This window comes from Phaenicophaeus curvirostris, chromosome 31, assembly GCF_032191515.1.
Source record: "Phaenicophaeus curvirostris isolate KB17595 chromosome 31, BPBGC_Pcur_1.0, whole genome shotgun sequence".
Taxonomy (NCBI): domain Eukaryota; kingdom Metazoa; phylum Chordata; class Aves; order Cuculiformes; family Cuculidae; genus Phaenicophaeus; species Phaenicophaeus curvirostris.
The window spans coordinates 2,125,624-2,144,203 of record NC_091422.1 but is presented as its reverse complement, the minus strand read 5'-3'; the positions used below and the strand labels follow the sequence as shown (position 1 = coordinate 2,144,203).

Below are 18,580 nucleotides of genomic sequence, written 5' to 3'. Positions count from 1 at the left end.
ATGATTTTCTGGGTCAAGGTACTGGTACCATGATAGCGCAGGCAGCGTAACTCCAGTCGAGCCGTTTGAAGAGGTGGCAGAGGTTTAGTCTAGGGGAGGGCTGAGAGGTGGGAGGTTGAACCTTGTGCCCCTGGAGATAGTGTGGATGCGATGTGGTAGTGGTGCTGGATGTTGGGACTGCCAGGATCTGACCCAGCCTGAGCTCTTGGTAGCTCCAGAGGATGTGGAAGGTACTAGAAACAGCAAAGGTCAGCACAGCGTCTCCACTTTGAGGATTGCTTTTTGGAAGCATTAATGTTTTGTTGATAACGCCTCTTGCAGTCAAGACACCGTCTTTTTTGTGTGTCGTTTTCTGTTTGCCACGACTCCTCTGTAGAGGTTCCCTGCCCTCGACATGGTTGGTGTTTCCCAGCGGGTTGAAAGACGCTGGGAAAGCTGCTGATTTGGCACCCGGGTCCTCTTCCTCACCTGCTGGTGGTGTCACCAGCCTGTTCAACTGCTGCTGCTGTAACCGATTTCTAGTTTGTTGATCTTGATAGAAAGGGCGCAGAGGGATCGGGGAAGTGTGGGTGGTTTTATTCTCTGCCATGTTTGCAATGATTTAAATCCAATATGACCATGATCCTAGCTGAATGGTTCCTTTGCAGCAATGATAGGATGAGAGGACATGGCCTCAGGTTGGTCCAAGGGAGGTTTAGATCGGGTATTAGGAAAAACTTCTTTACTGACAGGGGCTGCCCAGGGCAGTGGTGGAGTCTCCATCCCTCGAGGGGTTCAAAGCACATGTGGACACGGCACTCTGGGTTTAGCAGGCACGGCGGTGTTGTGCTGGCAGTTGGACTGGATGAACTTGGAGGTCTTTTCCAACCTTAATGATTACGTAACTCCCTGGCTGTGGGGGCTGTTTGAAGACACAAGGGCAGAGCACTCTCTTCTACCAAGACCTCATTTCTTTACTTCAGTGAGGTCTCATCCAGATTCGGCCTCGGGGGTTAACCTGCCAGGGGTCCTGCACCATGTGAGGGAGGGAAAGCCCGTGGTGGTGTGACCTTCAGCTACTGCGTGGGGCAGTCGCAGGGGAAAACAAAGGTGTTTAACTTCAGCTGACAGCACTTCATGTGTGTTAAACGCTGCCACAGCTGAGCTTTTGGTTTATGGGAATCATTTTCCTTTTGGCGGGCAGATTGACTCGTCTTGGAGACGTGCACGATCATAAATGCCCTGGAGAAAACTGCTTCCACATGAAGCTCAAATGTGGGACAGGACAGGGGCCCAGGGCTTGGCTGCTCTGCTCCCTCCTGCAGCGGCTGCGCGGCTCGGATGGGCCGGTGCCTGCGCCCTTGTGGGTCCAAAGTTCATGCCGTGATTTCAGACAAGGCCGGGTAATTGGAGGAGGAGCTGTGTCACTGGGTTTGGTTATGGTTTTGAATAGGATTTTACATGAGAAAATAGAAATGTGTATTGAAAGGAGAAGGGAGCAAGCGGGGCGAAAAAGGAGAAGGGGGAGAAGGGGGCGAAAAAGGAGAAGGGGGAGAAGGGGGCAACTTTTAGGGATTGACTGTTCTGGCACCCTGGCCCAAGGGGTAGCACTGGGCATACATCAATGTCTGGCATGGGCCAGGTTCCCATGGTTGTGCTACCCCTTCCTCTGCGCTGAGGAAGGGTGAAAGGAGAATTCCCTTAGTTCTTTCCTAATGTGTTTGCAGTTTCTCCATGCTCCCTGGGTCAGCAGGTGCATTTTTGCAAGCAGATCCTTGCACACAAATGGTTTTTTCCAGAGCCACCCCAGCTGGCAGTGTCCAGGGTCTCAGCTGTAGCCCCTCAGCTTGCTCCATCACTGCATCCCTGCTTTGGGAGGACTTTGGAAAGGAGCTGCCAGCTTTCAGCTCTCTCCCTAGCAGCTTTTTCCAGCGAAAGGACTGCCCGAGCCATCAGGCTGCAGCACTTGGGCCCAGTCTGGGCTGTGCAGAGCCCTCTGCCACTGCCACCAGTTAATTTCTGGTACCTTCGAAACCTTATTCTCTCCTAAAATCTTTCCTCCTTCTGCTTATTTCAGGAATTCTGTCACTCGGTTGTTTCAAAGAGGCAGGTAACAATACCAAAAGCTGAATTGTCTCAAAATCCCAAGCGTTGCACTGAGCAGACGCCTGTCTAAGTTTGTGATTATTCAGCCTCTTGCCTTTGCTCCGGTACTTTGCCCATCCAAGCTGCTGTGGTTGGCATGGTGGCACCATCACATGCCGAGATAACTCAACGCTTTGGAGTCTAAATTGAACATGTTGGAGATGAAAGTGCCTTCCAGAGGAAGCACTGCTGGGGAGTTGGAAGATCCTTATGGCTGGCAGAAAGAGGGGAGCTTCCTGCCTCTTGGGTGATGTAGCATTGCGAAGGGGCTGGAGTTTGTCCTCAGAGTGAAGCGGGGTACTTAAAAACCTTTAGAAGGAAGACCAATCTTCTATGGGTCCCTACTTCCAACAGCGCTGCTTTGAGCGCTTCCACGAGGCCCTAGCACACAAAGGATGCTAAACTTCCATGAGCCATAGGAATAAATATAATATGTTATATGACTATAGCAAGTTATAGCTTGCTTGTTGATTCCGCAAGTCCTGCCCGCTTTGTTGCAAGTCAGTATTTTGCTTACTAACAAATTACTTGGCAGAGATAGATCTAGAAAATATAAATTTAGCTTTTCAGCTTAAGTAGTAGTGATAAGCATAAGAAATTGTACTGAAAATATGTCTTGAGGCTTGACTAAATAGTGATAAGAGAGGAAAATTAACGAAAACAGTTTTAAATAAGTTTTATTTATTTTTGCATAATCTCCTAAATGCAACTAAGATGGCCATTGTTTCCAAAGGTAAACCAGCTACAAGTTACTTCAGCTCTGAATGGCAGCATCTAGAGGGAGTGATTAAATCAATTCCATAAATATTTCAAGCTTTTTGGCTGTACTTTATTTAAACAAGTCCTAACTTTTTCCTTAAAGTCAAGGTAAAGCTAAGAGTATCTTCTCATATTTACATGGCACTCAGTGTTTTTCTTCTTAAAAAAAAAAAGGAATTCTGAATGTGACAATTATTTGAAAATTGAATTCTGAATTTCCAGTAAGGACATATATTACAAATAATAATCAGAACGCCTAAAAGTTATCTGTGATATCCTATGGTGCACTACTGCAGACAGGACCTCACAACTCTCCCTTGGCACAAAATGAACATGCTACATACACAAAATATGAAGGAGCAGAGGCAGTGCCACCTCTCTGCCCCCCTTACAACCTGACTGCAAACAGCTCTGCCGGTGCTGACTGATCTGGCAGCAGCTTTCAAAACCCAGTTCTTGCCTCCATGCAAGATGGAGAGCCATAAGAACCATTATAGGACTGGAATCCCTTTTTCCAAGTGTAAATAAAACCCATATAGAAGGGAAGAGGATGCTTTTTAAAGAGAGAACGCGGGCCTGGGAGAAAAAGAGGAAGGTGTATCACAGGATAAAAAGTCATACCCATTAGTAACAGTTGCTCACCATCAGCTGACTGTCAGTGCCTACCAAATACTCAGGTGGTGGGATTGTAAGGAACAGACACTGTGCCATTTCCTGCATTTTGCAGCAGCAGCCTGGGATAAGTGCTGCTCAGCAGCAACCATCAACTGCTCATCAACTGCTGCTACCACTTGCTCCTTGGTAACTAGTTTGAAGTAACCCATAAGGACACATCAAAATCAGCTGCCGCAGAAGTCAGTTATCAACAGCTAATGAGCAGTATAATGTATGCAAATTCTTAACAGCCTGACAAAGAGCAACAGCAGCAACTGCACCAACAGGTCATCAGTAAATCGAACAGCACCTACTCAAGTCTGCAACTGAACAGGGATTTACACAGAGGTCACAAGGCTGTGACAATTTAACGTCTTGTGTACTTTGTTTAGGAGAACTGAACAAGTAAGAACAAGTTCTTAAGTACCAGCCTTAGTAAAAAGCTGATTTACCACAACACTCCTTGCAGTCAGTATTTTGAAGTTATCAGGCATAAACATTTTGAACGTAACAATTAATGAAGGCTGTTATTTGATAACTTGCTTAAGCCCACAGAAATTCAGGTTGTCACCAAAAAAAACCAAATTCTCATCTCTGTTCCTCACACTGACACTAGCACTTGTGTGGCCAGCGTTCCTACAGAGCTGATCAGTCTGAAGCCTTTCTGACAAGGAGTTAGTTTTCATTAGTACCAGTCTCTCTTGTTCAGAGTTAGCGTAAGTAATAATGCCAACACAAGAAGGAAACCAGGACAGGTACCCGAGTGGAGGGAGTGGACCACCCACACCACAGCAACTTACAGCAGTAATGAAAACTACACCCTTAGTCATGTTCATATTTAACACACTAACTAAAGTAATAGCTACGCTGCCACTAGAAAGTACAGTTCTGCCAATGACAAAATATTTAGTTGAACTACAGATGGCCATACTGACTGTTGAAAAGGTACCCATTCAGGCCTTCAGGTAGGCTTTTGTCCTCACCTGAAGAGGAATGCAATTCTCAATACACAGAACGAAACTGCTTCTTCCAAATTTTAAATTCAGGTTGATTTTTATTTATTGTACATCAGTAGCTTAATAAGCTACAACATTTATTGGGATAGAAAATTCCAACGCAGTATTTGAGATTTTGCTTAGAAATTATTTTAGAATAATATATTTTATTTTTACAGTGAACTCAAGACGTAATGTCAATGTAATAAAACACTTCAACATAGATAAAATTCTGATTTTGAGAAAATATATAAAAATCACATCTTTTATATTAAAATCTGTTTTAGGTATATACAAAATAATTATCAAAGCATTTGGTTCATACAGTGCTGCGGTAGGTCATGAAATCAACTACTTGACACAAGGGTCAGTGAGTCAGTGCTACAAACGGATGCCTGGGCAACCATCTCAAATTTGTCTGCTTGAGGACAAAATACAACAGAGTTTGTCTGTATTCATGACAAAGCTGGAAACATGAGGTAAAACGAAAGGAACCTATTAACCCTAAGAGAAAGAGACTTGTATGATGCAAAGTTTCTTGCATTGTCCCATTAAACTACTTCTGTTACACAGTGAGGAACCACATTCAGAAGATAAATGGCAGCAGTTTGTATTTGTATTATAATGTCTGTCCTCTCCAAAAACTCCCTACACTAGCAGATGGTTTTCTTGGGATTCACATCTCCATTTAGACACTTGCTAATCCAAATTCCAAAAAGCCAGAAGGAACAACTTCCTGTTACAACTCAGGTAAGAGTTTTAACTGGTGACCTGAAGAGAAGCAACATGAAAACTGTGAACCTGAAGTCATCTAGTTCATGACATACTGCGGCCATCCCATATTTAAACGTAACCATGTTTTGCAGGCAAGAATAACCAAACTAATTCCATTCACAACTACAGTACAAAATATAAAGTCATTCTCTGAAATGTTTGTTGCTCCTGGAAGGGTAACCAAAAGCATCGCTTGTATTAACAGTTTAGACTCTGTACGTCAGTTTGCCATCCAGCAGATCTGACTCAAAAAAGAGACAACATCCCATGGTCCTAACCATTTCAATATTCAGCTATGCACCAAAAGTGGTATGTTCCCCCAGTCATTCAGTTGTGAAAGAGTTGCTCAGAATTTCTGTGGTTCAAACAGTCAGTTCTTTCCCATCATATAACTCTTGCAATTGGTGTGACTCATATTTTAGGGAGGGTTTTTCAATTTGCATCCCAGGACCCATAGTGTTCTGTCCAACTATTTTAAGATTCACAACTTTTATTTTCCAGGTATTCTGCCTAACAGGACAGCTAATAAGTCCAAAAATTTGTTCAAAGATGCCCAAACAAGTGTTGTCCCTATGTATCGTGCCAGCCACAGCTACCAGCACTAACCCATGTGGAGACATGGCACACTTCAGTCCATTGGAATGCAAATTAGGGTTGAATAGAATATATTCTTCTTTAACCAATGAGAGCAGGCGAAGGCTAACCATTTCTGCACCAATATACTCTTCCATGTTTTTTTCTAATGTGTTGTAACACAACTTCATTTTAGCATCCTCCCAAAAGTGCTGTGGTCCCCATCCTTCTTCAGCTTTTACTCCCAAGGGATGTTGAGAATTCAGGAGTTCAAAGAACCATTGACAGAATTCTTCTCCTAGATTGTGAATGTGATCTTGTGGTGGCTTTTGTCTCTCTCCGTGATTCTGCAATCAAGCACATTTTTTTCTTAGAACTATTTAGCTTCAACATGCAAGCTACCACTTAAAACAATATAACTTCATGTAAATCCTTTTCTTTTAAAACACTCTAAACCTTCAAGTGTTCTGAGACAGTCCTGAAGAAAAACTATAGAGTAAAATCTCATTTATTTTTAACATCATGATTATCTTATCTAGAGAATCTGAGTAGGTTCTTTGAAATACAGTAAGAGTAGTTTTTCAGCTTTGTCTTGGTCTTCAAAACAAGAAGGATACAAATCCAACCTGAAAAGCCGATCTCACATTAAGGTCTATGTCACGGCTTGGCTACTGCTGGCAACAAAGAACCCCATGGCTGCTCACTCACTGTACCTTCCACAAGTGGGACTGGGAGTAGAATCAGGAAAAAAGAAGGGAAAACTCATGGGTTGGGATAAGGACAGTTTAACAGGGCAGCAAAGGAAGAGAAAATAAACCAATAATCACTCACTGCCCAAAATCCAACACCTGACATGCTACCAATCCAGAAATCCAAGCCATGCTCTGCAGCTGCACCCCCGAACCTTGCTGCAAAACTCAGTCGTGATTACCGTGTTGCTAATTGCGCCACAAACCGCATCACCTACCACGCTACGAATCATGTTGCCAGCCCCACCCCCTAGCCAACTACCCCCTTACATTCTGAGCATGATGTCATGGTATCCAATATCCCTTTGGCCAGTTTGGATCAGCTGCCCTAGCTGTACCCCAACTTCTTCTGAAAATTAACTCTATCCCAGGCAAACCCAGGACAATATATCAATTTACTAAAAAGTGCTTATAAATAAGCAATTGTGTTGATGTGTTTCTGCTGTTTCATCTTGCCTTCAGGCTCTTCTTTTTGGTAGCTTTTAATTTGGTGAATTGTGTCAGTCTCTGCATCTTCATGTAACTGATAAGAACAAATAGCACTTGGTGGGAAGACATCTTTTGATTATGTACATCCTAATAGCTGAAGCTGACAGAATACTTTGGATTTATGGGGGTATTTTGCCTACGTCAGTGGAATATGCTTACAGAATGGACAACTAATCCAGGAAGAACAGATATTCAAAGAATTAATGCCTTCCAGAAATTTTTCTCACACATCACATGCCCAAATTTAGCCCTGGCAGCAGTAAGACTGCCAAAACCCATCCAAAAGGTACTTGTTCACTTTTGTGAGTGATGTTTGTAGTCTTCACCATATTTCTAATAGGAAAAGAGCCCAAATCAAATAAAATCATACCTTTGCTCCTCCAAAATAGACAAAAATCTTATGCAATCTCAGTTATTTTTCAAATTGTACAACTGACCACTTAAAATGGACTGAGACAATAAGACATCAGGATAGGGGGACTGGAGGCATTTTCACAGAGCAGCATAGGCTTACTCCGGGAATAAAGACAATTCTGCTCAGCCTGCCAAAAAAATCTTCCCTTCAGAGTGTTATAATATCCTTTCTTCAACACTGAATGTGCTGAGAAAGTATTTTTAAGTAGTGAGACAAAGTACACATTGTTAGTAGACAGCCAAGCCTTTGTAGAATAGTTTGAAAATGCTCAGTCGAAGATTCTTGTCCTGTCTAGGAGCCTTAGAGAAGAATGGACCAGTGAAAGAAAGCATGAAACTATTCATAACACTTCTTCCACTACTTCCTCATAGGTTATGGACAAGCCACTTGTGCTCTTTTTTTCCTTGTTTAACAGAAAATGACACATACATGCCCTCCAAAAATGCACCTAAGATGTAGAGTGATAAGAAATACTTCAAAATAATTTTTAAGTTTAATGATGGGTTGCTGAAAATGACAACAAAGTGGTGGGTATAAACTTTTGAAGCCAATTCACAGTAAGTAGCAAAAGCAAGTATCAGTGAGGAACCAGTAGTCATGGTCTGAAAACCGTATCAGAAGAGGGGACAAACCACTCCAAGTGCTCTATCACTAAATATATACTGCAACAAAGTAAGCAGTAGAGATTTTTTTAGACACTATTATGGGTCAAGCTGAGAAAAAGATCTATTCCTTGCAGTTGACTTCTTGGTACGCCTACAACTATGTGCAGAAAAACAGTGAAAGTTAAGCACAAACAAGTTGCTTAGCAATTAGATATTTAAGACAGGTTTTAAAGTTGCTTATAAGAATACATTCGGTTTAGAGGATGCTTCTTTGTAAAAGAAGCATCACTGTAAATTGCAATAATCAGATGCTCAAGCAACACTCCTGTGAGCCTACTTAACTTGTGCATACACAGTTTGTTTACCCTCTGCTTTCTTTTACAATAGGTAAGACTTTTTACTTAGGAAAAATAATCCAAACTTTCCAACATAAAGACACATGACCTCCAACTGTAAGGCAAAGCATTTTTTGAACAAGAAATAAACGTACAGTAATTGTGTAGGGCTTCTCAGCATTTGGAACTTGATAACAAGATTTTTAGATGTAAACTAAACATCACAAGTTTGCTAACATCAAAGCCCAGTAAGTACTAAATTAAGTATGTTTTAAGCAAGTATTAAGTGTGAAAAGTTTGGAGACTTCAAAGTAGAAATGTTCTATTTGTTTCACAATAAATTGTACTTAATTTCTAATTCTGTTTCTAATTCTGAATTTCTAATTCATGCTATCCATCTGTTCAAAACGGTTAGAGCCACCAGAATTAAAAGAAAACAAAGGCAAAGAAAGATGTATGTGATAAATAGCCAGTTGAATTTCTCACTCTTTGTGAATGTGTTTCAACAACTTCGGAGAATTTAATTTACTTACCTTCAATCATAAAACTTTGGTTAATACTTGTGAAGTGTCCCTTCAAGAGCAACCCTTTTTTTTTCCAAAAGATGCACACAAAAAATTGTTTTGAAAACGATTCTCAGCTAAATTATAATTCTTATACGCTAATCCCCGAGAGAAAGCTCAATGCAACAGGTTATCAACATCTACAGAGCTCTAACAGTCCAGCTGGTGGGGCTGTTGCCCAGTAGGTCTCACAAGTACAGCACTTGAAAGAGCAAGGTGGCTAGTTAGAACTACTCGGTAAAGATCCAAGACTAATAGAACGCTTGAAGTTCATTACACCACAAGGATTTGCTAAATGGCAAGATTTTGAACTCCAAAATAATCTATCATTTCCAAAACAAATTTAGTTACACCGTATTAAGTGTTACTAATATCAAGGAAAAAAATGACACAGACCTGGCACTGCTACAAACTTTACATTTCTGTACATTTATATAATTTCACTAAAATCCTTTCTGCACTCTAACTGAAAGACTAAGAAGGAAACCAGCTTACAGACAGCATCACTTTGATTGCACTGTCTCTACACAGTGCAAAGCCACTTAATACAGGCACTTTTCTCTCTGTTCCCTCCCTCCTGCTCAACATTTTAGACCACTATCGACAGACGTGCCCTACCAGTGGTTTCCCTGATGTGGCTGAAGGATGACTGTAAACCCTTGATTTATACCAAAACTTAAAAAAATTACAAGGGGCTATGCAGGGTTTCTGTATTAACAACAGTGTTTTCAGTTGTCCCTGAATCCACAGAATTAATTGTGCATAACTTCTATTTTAGCTTACAGTATAACTTAAAAACTCCAAGCACTGAGAAGATCCCACACATTAGAATTCAAATGCACTAAGGTACTTCGCAAGACAGAGCAGAAGATTGTGCTCTGCAAGTGATATGTTGGCACAGATATCTTTAAATTATGTACCTAAAAAAAAAAACAAACCCAAAAAAACCACACAAACAAAAAACAAAACACCAAACAAACCAAACCAAATCAAAAAAAGGAAGAGTTAAAGACTTTCAGTACCTTCCTAAACACAATTTGGATATTTGGATGTACATTAGAGCATTTATACTGGATATCTTGCAAAAGCAACACTAAGCATCCTCAAGCATCTCAGAAAGCAGCACTCACCTCTGCATGTGTTTTTTTCTCTTCTGATTCTGAGGCATATGTTGTGAGCTTCCCACTCCAGTATTGCTTTACACAATCAATGAGTTGATGCTTCTCAGAGGAAGGGGGAACTGGAATTTCTTGTGCTGCTAAATACTTAAAAATTATTTCTCGATAGACTTTTCTGCGTTTCAGAAGTTCTTCTGCACTTTGGCTGTAAACCAAAATGGCCTGAATGGCTTCTGCAAGTAAGGAAATTTAAGTTAGCAGTTGCTTTCCTCATGATTAAAATGCAAACCTAAGCCATTTCTTGAACTCGTGACCAGCACCAAACACAAACCAAGACAAATCTAAATGAAATGCAAAGACTTTAAATTTTGTTTGCAAACTAATCATATTAGACACAGAAGATACCTAAGAACATATTTCAAAAAAGTGTTGGTTTTACTGAAGACTTTGCTATCTTGTAATCCCTACTTCCAGCATCCATGACTGCTTAGAATTATGTATTACTTCAGCTTGAAGGATGCAATTTTTACTTCCAAATGAAATTACTAATATTTTTCAAATATTTTCAAGCCATTTAGAAACTTCAAGTGCTTCAAGAAGTACAAAGATTCTTGCGCACGACACATTTTGCCTATACTTCCCGAGATGCAGGAAATAAGTTCCTGTAACATTAAATTATTTAGGTCTTCCGGCTTCGTGTCACCACACAGCACTTTCACTTAGCAAAACCTGAGCTTGGTTTCACTTTCCATTTGAAAAGCTCTAGGATATTCAAAACAAACCATCCACATGTCTTCTTGGAAGCAAGACTACACAGAGAAAGAAGAAACAGACATATATTTTATAGTTCTTCTGAATATGGAATCTGAGTTTTAATTTCTGCATCAAATGGGTAGATCACACAATTCAGTCAGAGCACACACTGTTCTTCTGAAGAAAATGCAAGTTGTCAGGTTTTTTCCATAAACAGAAAATTGAAAGAAATGCAGACAGAGAGATAACTATGGTAAGCTCTGATTCCTTGTATGCTGAACAAGAACTCTAGTATCAGAAGTTTGCATTTTTCTTTGAAAAAATACACAGTAGTGGAAGTGAGTTTCCACCTAGGTTCCTGAAGATACACAGAGATGGAATTAAATCTGTTTCATTTCCACATTAATAAAGTTACTACTCCCAGGTTTGTAAGAAAACACCACGTATCGTCACACAATGATAGTGTGCACTGAAATGTTACATTAAGAAAATCAGCTACAAGGCTCTGTGGCAAAATCAAGAAACATGAAACTGAAATTCATTTCACTTTTGAAGTAGCTGCAGTAGCCATTTCTCACCTGAACTGAGGTTGGGTACTTACCACGATACCTATAAAAATCGTATGTTTAAACAAGAAGAGGCTAATAGCTGAAATTAAAAATTAACATATTTTAAATAAACCTACAATCACTGTGAAAAGCAGATAAAAAAAGAAGCAAAAACTACAGGCATAAGACCTTTTTAAGAAATGTGCTCAGCAAATCCTACAGGTCAGTTTTGTATCACACAAAACACATTCAAGGTTTTTGGATGAGTATATTTCAAGGCAATATGCTGAGTGTCCTGAAGTAATTCAGATACAAAATTAAATGTCATGAAACAAATCACAGAATCCTAGAATGATGTGGGCTGGAAGATCATCCAGTTCCAACTCCTCTCTTTCAGCTGAAACCTGTTATCCCTCATCCAATCACTACACTCCCTGATAAAGAGCCCGTCCCCATCTTTCCTGTAGCCCCCTTTAAGTACTAGAAGGCTGCTATAAGGTCTCCCAGGAGCCTTCTCTTCTGGCTGAACAACCCCAGCTCTCTCAGCTTGTCCTGTATGGAAGGAGCTCCAGCCCTTGGATCATCTTCATGGCCCTCCTCTGGACTTGCTTTAACAGATCTATGTTCCTTCTGTGCTAGAGACCCTAGAATTGACCTCCAGTACTCCAGGTGTGGTCCCACAACAGAGTAGAGAGGCAAAATCAACTCCCCCCTCCCTAGTGGTCTCAACACCTACAAAATGATGGAGGATGGCAACACCTGAAAGTGCTGGGTTCTACAAAATATATTTGATTTGTGATTTAGCCTTTAAAAGCCTGAAATCAAATGTCATTTAATGCAAACAGCAAGAGGCACATGGGTCTTAAATATAATTTTTAAACAATAACAGGGCATAAGAAAGGGCATGACACTGCATGAAGCTCACCAGGGGGAGGGTGAAGGGTGTTCTTCGAGAGAAAAAGACCTGCTTGAGATCTGCCAATTTGCCACAAACTGCAAGCTAGGTCTGAGCACTCTAGGGTCACAGCCTGCATGGACTGGGAGGCTTTACAAGGCTCCCGACAGGACCCAGCAGTCCACAGCAGCCACCCTCAAGTCCTTGGGGACAGCTCAGTGCTCCTGCTGAGGTCAGGCACGTGCTGTTGGCATTAATGGTCTGTGGAAGTCAATGTTGGTAGGCCTCAAGCTGTGGTAGCCTCTGCAGTGGTCACTTCAGCTCGACCGGCCGACCTTTGGATATCTGAGGTGCAGCCTCTGTGGCACAGAGCAAATCTCCACTTGGGACAGAGGGAGCTGTTGGACGCCTTGGGAACTTAGACCAAGCAAGTTACACACATCCGCAAAACACAGAAATGTTCTATAAGCTAAAGCTGCTTTTCTACTACATGCAAGGCTTGAAGCTTGTGCTGCTCCTTCACATGGCAGTATTTTCTCTGTCTAGGGCAGAATATTCAATGATGCTCACGTTATAGGTCAGAGATACCTTAAGATACCTAAATTACCTTAAAGATCATACGGTGCCAACCCCCCTGCCATGGGCAGACACCTCCCACCAGACCAGGCTGCTCAAAGCCCCATCCAACCTGGCCTTGAACACCTCCAGGGCATCCACGGCTTCCCTAGTCAACCTGTGCCGGTGCCTCACCACCCTCATTGTGAAGAATTTCTTCCTAATGTCTAGTCTAAATCTAATCTGGCTGATGAGAAGCTCACCATGAGTTGGCAATGTGCTCTTGCAGCTCAGAAGGTCAACCCTACCCTGGGCTGCATCAAAAGAAATGTGGCCAGCAGGTCAAGGGAGGTGATTCTGCCCCTCTATTCCTCTCTCGTGAGACCTCATCTGGAGTACTGTGTCCAGTTCTGGAATCCTTAACGTAAGGACATGGAGCTGTTGGAATGGGTCCAGAGAAGGGCTACAAAGATGATGCGAGGGCTGGAGCGCCTTCCATATGAGGACAGGCTGAGAGAGTTGGGCTTGTTCAGCCTGGAGAAGAGAAGGCTCGGAGGAGATATTATAGTGACTTTCCAGTAACAGAAGGGGGCCTACAAGAAGGCTGGGGAGGGACTGTTTACAAAGTCTTGTAGTGACAGGACAAGGGGCAACGGGCATAAAATGGAGAAGGGAATATTTAGACTAGACATTAGGAAGAATTTCTTCAATGTGAGAGCGTGAGGCACCAGCACAGGTTGCCCAGGGAAGCTGTGGCTGCCCCATCCCTGGAGGTGTTCAAGGCCAGGGTGGATGGGGCCTTGGGCAGCCTGGGCTGGTGGGAGGTGTTCCTGTCCGTGGCAGGGGGCTGGAACTGGATCATCTTTAAGGTCCCTTCCAACCCAAACTATTCTATGAGCCTAATTTAAATTCCTCGGCCCACGCCTCTCCCCGCCGCAGGAGCAGCCTCCCCGCAGCCAGCACCGAGGCAGCCGCGGCTGCGGCCTCCGCGGGGCGAAGGAGCGTCCCCCTCCCCACCCCAACCCCCACCGCGAGCCCAGGGCCGCCCCGGGCAGGGAACGGGGACTCGTGATCTCCGCCGGCACGGGGAGGGGAGCCAGGAACGGGAAGAAAGGCGCAGGGAGGAAGGAGCAGAGAATCAGGGAAGCAGAGAAACGGGGGAGGAAAGAGCAGGGATCAGGCTCCAGCGATCCCTGCCGGCAGGGAACAGGGAATGGGGAGCAGGGAGGAGGCTCCCTCGATCCCCGCCGGCAGGGAGCGGGGAGCAGGGCGAGGCTGCCGCGCACCTTGTCGGCTCTCCGGGTGCACCATGCGGTTGGTGACGGTGTCGGCCAGCGCCAGCAGCTCCTCGGTCCGCAGCAGCTCCAGCAGCTCCCGGCACCCGGCGCGCTCCCGCTCGCTCAGCCCCAGCGCCGCCATCGCCCCGAGCGGGAGGCGCCGCCCCGCCCCGCAGCGCCGCCTGCCTGTCCTGCGGCCGCCGCTGGGAGCGCTCTGCGGGTCTGATGGCAGCGTTGGTGTGAACTTCGCCACAGTCACAACTGCTGTTAATTTGGAGCTGGCTCCAGCTCTCTGCCCGGCCTTCAAGATAAGAAAAGGCTGCGAACAGAGCTGAGGGCAGCAGGCACCGCTTCATATATATATATATATATATATGGACTTTATGATGGAGCCAGCAGGTTGAGGGAGGTGATTCTGCCCCTCTGCTCCGCTCTTGTGGGACCCCACCTGGAGCATTGTGTCCAGTTCTGGAGTCCCCAGTATATGAAGGATATGGAACTGTAAGAATGGGTCCAGAGGAGGCCACAGAGATGATCCAAGGGCTGGGGGACCTCTGCTATGAGGAGAGGCTGAGAGGGTTAGGATTGTTCAGCCTGGAGAAGAGAAGGCTCAGAGGACACCCTATAGCGGCCTTCCAGTACCTGAAGGGGGCTACAAGAAGGCTCGAGTGGGACTTTTGAGAAGGGCATGTAGTGGTAGGACAAGGGGGAATGGCTATAAAATTTAGATTAGACGTTAGGAAAAATTTCTTCATGATGAGGATGGTGAGACACTGGCACAGGTTGCCCAGGGAAGCTGTGGATGCCCCATCCCTGGAGGTGTTCAAGGCCAGGTTGGATAGGAGGTGTCCTAGCCCATAGCAGGGGGCGTGGAACTGGATGCTAAAGCTTTAAGGTCCCTTCCTACCCAAACCATTCTATGATTCTGTAATTAAGTATCAGCCTTCCCTTCCTTCATGTGGTGAACACATCACGCTAATTGTGTTCCCCCACTCAAGCCAGCACAGCATTGCTACAGAGTGCTCAGAACCCAGTCTGCTCTCCACCGCTGGCCCCCAGGGTGTACTGCAACTTCCCTGCCTTATCCCTTGCAAAACCAGCTGCAGCTGCAAAGAATCATAGAATTGCTAGTTTGGAAAAGACCTTTTAAATCACCAAGTCCAACCCTACCTGTCCACTGCTAAAGAAGAGCAGAAAGTGGCATTTTCCTACACCTGTTTACTTGAACAATGTATTTTCATCACTGGTGTAGAGTCAGCACATCTAGTCTTACTATTCCCAAGGAGCTCCCTGGGGTCAGAGCATGCTCAGAGAGGAAGGCTTTACACCAACAAGGCTCCCGACAGGTCCCAGCAGTCCACGGCAGCCACCCTCGAGTCCCTGGGGGCAGCTTAGTGCTCCTGCTGAGGTCAGGCACGTGCTGTTGGCATTAATGGTCTGTGGAAGTCAATGTTGATAGGCCTCAAGCTGTGGTAGCCTCTGCAGTGGTCACTTCAGCTTGACCGGCCGACCTTTGGATATCTGAGGTGAGCCTCTGTGGCACAGAGCAAATCTTCCACTTGGGACAGAGGGAGCTGTTGGACGCCTTGGGAACTTAGACCAAGCAAGTTACACACATCCACAAGAACACAGAAATGTTCTATAAGCCAAAGCTGCCTTTCTGCTGCATGCAAGGCTTGAAGCTTGTGCTGCTCCTTCACTTGGCAGTATCTTCTCAGTCACATTATGAGTTAGAGAGAGAAAAGAATAAGGAAAAGATGGAAATGAAAGATGAATGAAAAGCAAAAAGGATGACAGTGGAAGCTTCAGGTGAGCTAAGGTGCATAAGCTACATGAGGGCTGGTGCTGAGAAAAATGCAGGTGCGACAACTCCTTGACCTCACTATGGCACTAAAAGCAGGCACCCTCATCAAACCCATGCTTTAAGGAGGAGCACAACTTTTGGTGCTAAAACTGCCTGTTGTTTCAAAACAGGAAGAACTAGAGTCCGTAAGGATACACTGACCACCACTTGAAGACAGGAGTTAAAATTACTTGGTTCTGTCACTAGGATGTGACAGAACAACTCAACTTTTCCTTATTTTAGGCTCAATTCAGATCTGTTGTAACAAATTCCCACCCTCAAGATCTCATAAACCTAACATAGAACATCTACACGAACACAGAACATGCTCCTACCCACCATGTTACACATACATTTGTTTTATTAGGTTGATGCAAAAATAATTGCCATTTTTGTCACCATAAACTGTGATGCTTATTTTGGATTAAACTTTTATTTAACTGTATTTATGCTAGTGATTTTGTTTTCACAGTTTATTCTTTTTTGTATTATGCTGTCAAATTAAAGATGGGAAAAAAGCAATTTCAAGTAACTTTGTTGTACGAGTTGAAGATGAGAAACTCTACCTCACCTGGCTTACTCACCAGACCTCTCTCCCACCAACCGTCTTAATTTTTTAAGCATCTTGACAACTTCCTGCAAGAGGTTTTCTGCAACCAAGCAGCAGCTCAAAACGCCTTCAAAGAATTCATCGGTTCCACGAGTCCAGAATTCTATGGTACCAGAATACAGACTTTTTTCTTGTTGGCAAAAATGCATAGATTCTAATGGTTCATGTATCAATCAGTAAACTTTATTCTAAGCTGAGATCGGCTGCTTTGAAGCTGGTAGTTACAAATGGCAATTATTTTTGCACCAACCTAATAGATCATTGTTTCCTCTTTAAAGTCTAAAATACTGTCCATGCAGATCTCCCAGGTTCACCAGAAGGAAAACCAATGTACATTCTGCTAGAAAAACAGCTATTCTCTGGAGCTATAACTATGAATGCAAAACAAACCAGGAACAGTTGAACCAATTTTGCTTATGAATTTTAAGTCTAACTTTCAGATAAAAATTCAGTCCTACAGCATTTGGAAAGGTTCAACACAATGTTTGCTGACTGCTGTGCCAAATTTCCCCTCGTGTACAACTAGAGTGCTATGTAACAGCTTCTGTTGACAAGACATATACCTGCCCTTGCCATACAGCTATTAAAAATTCCACAAGGCCAGTTACTTGTGCACTCATGTTAAAGGAGGACTTCTCTACACAACACGCAGCGCAGAATTCTATATATCATTAGTTTACAAAGCAAAATTGGTTCATCAGAAAATGGGACAACCTACCTGCCACCAAGGCAATTTTGCTGCCGAAATCTTGAATTTTTAAAATTAATCCTGCAAGCTTAAAATTAAGGAAATGCATCTGAGAAATACAAATGACCTTTCACTTAAGTTTTGCTTACATTTCAATAAACCTATTTAGATTTGCAGCCTTCACTGAAGTAATAGCTAACTGAATATTCTAGGACTTGAAATAAAAAAAATGCAAGATGCCATTTTTCAAATTAGATTATTTTGAGACATTTACTGAAAAGAGAATGAAATTCTTTTTGGCCAGTTGCCTTAGAGTGGTCACATTCCCATTAATCTTGAGAGAAGAAAAGTGCATTGTCATCACAGTGATTGGAGAGTCTCTTTAATGATCAGATCTCTTCTTATTTTAAATGAAGGCCATCACTTTTAGCAGGTTTACACCTATAATTTTTAAGGGCTTTCCCTTTAGAGGTGGTGATGGGAACAGAGAAAAATCTCTGAAATAGGTTTAATTATCTTGTCTTTCCAATAACTCAGAACAACCTGCACAGTTTTTATTCAAACTTGACTTTGATCATTGTCAAGGAATGTAAACTGGTGTTCCCATAGAGGAATAAATGGGAAAATCATTAGCCTATATAAACAAAAGCTGAATAGAACCCTTGCAACATTAAACTGCAGTTATAATTCAGAAAGTCACTACGAGTGATCCTCTCCTCCATCCTGTCCCTCTCCCCCAACTCAAAATTCTATTTACTGCAAATTATATCCCTAAAAAGTCAACCATCCCTTTTTTTTTTCCCCTATGAGGCAGTGCAGAAGTCAAGCACTGAGACAAAGTACTGGATTTAATGATATCGATACACAGGAATATAGCGTCAGGTAGTGCTAGATAGTGCTCTCAAGTCCCATAGGCACTGCTCTGGCACCAGCAAGACAGGTTATTTGGATTGGCAAGAACTAAACTTCACTGAAATACCAGTTACAGACTTTCCCCCCCGCTTCCTTTGAAAGCTAAGCAAACTCCAGGTAATTCTATTGAGAAATTTTTCCTTCTGCTTGAATTGTTAGCATGTCAAATGAATTACAATAAAGTCCAGGGCGCTAAAGTTTGCAGCTGGTATGTTAAGATATTTCACAGTGAATTTATCAAATGGCTTATGTATACCTCACAGTTCTGGTAACTATTTTGCCTGCTACAATACCAGAGATTTGAGAGCCCTTGCCCTTATACCCGAACTTAACTTTTTTTAGCAAA

General features: G+C 43.1%; 1 protein-coding gene across 1 annotated transcript; it reads right to left on the bottom strand.

Moving 5' to 3' along the window:
- Positions 1 to 4,656: 4,656 nt before the first annotated feature.
- Positions 4,657 to 14,323, bottom strand: LOC138732442 (uncharacterized protein C3orf38 homolog). The gene is made up of 3 exons (XM_069879055.1): positions 14,191 to 14,323; positions 10,166 to 10,386; positions 4,657 to 6,226 (listed from the first exon to the last, which is right to left on the bottom strand). The coding sequence occupies exons 1-3, from the start codon at positions 14,321 to 14,323 to the stop codon at positions 5,669 to 5,671; spliced, it is 912 nt and encodes a 303-aa protein (XP_069735156.1). The 3' UTR covers positions 4,657 to 5,668.
- Between the last annotated feature and the right edge of the window lie 4,257 nt (positions 14,324 to 18,580).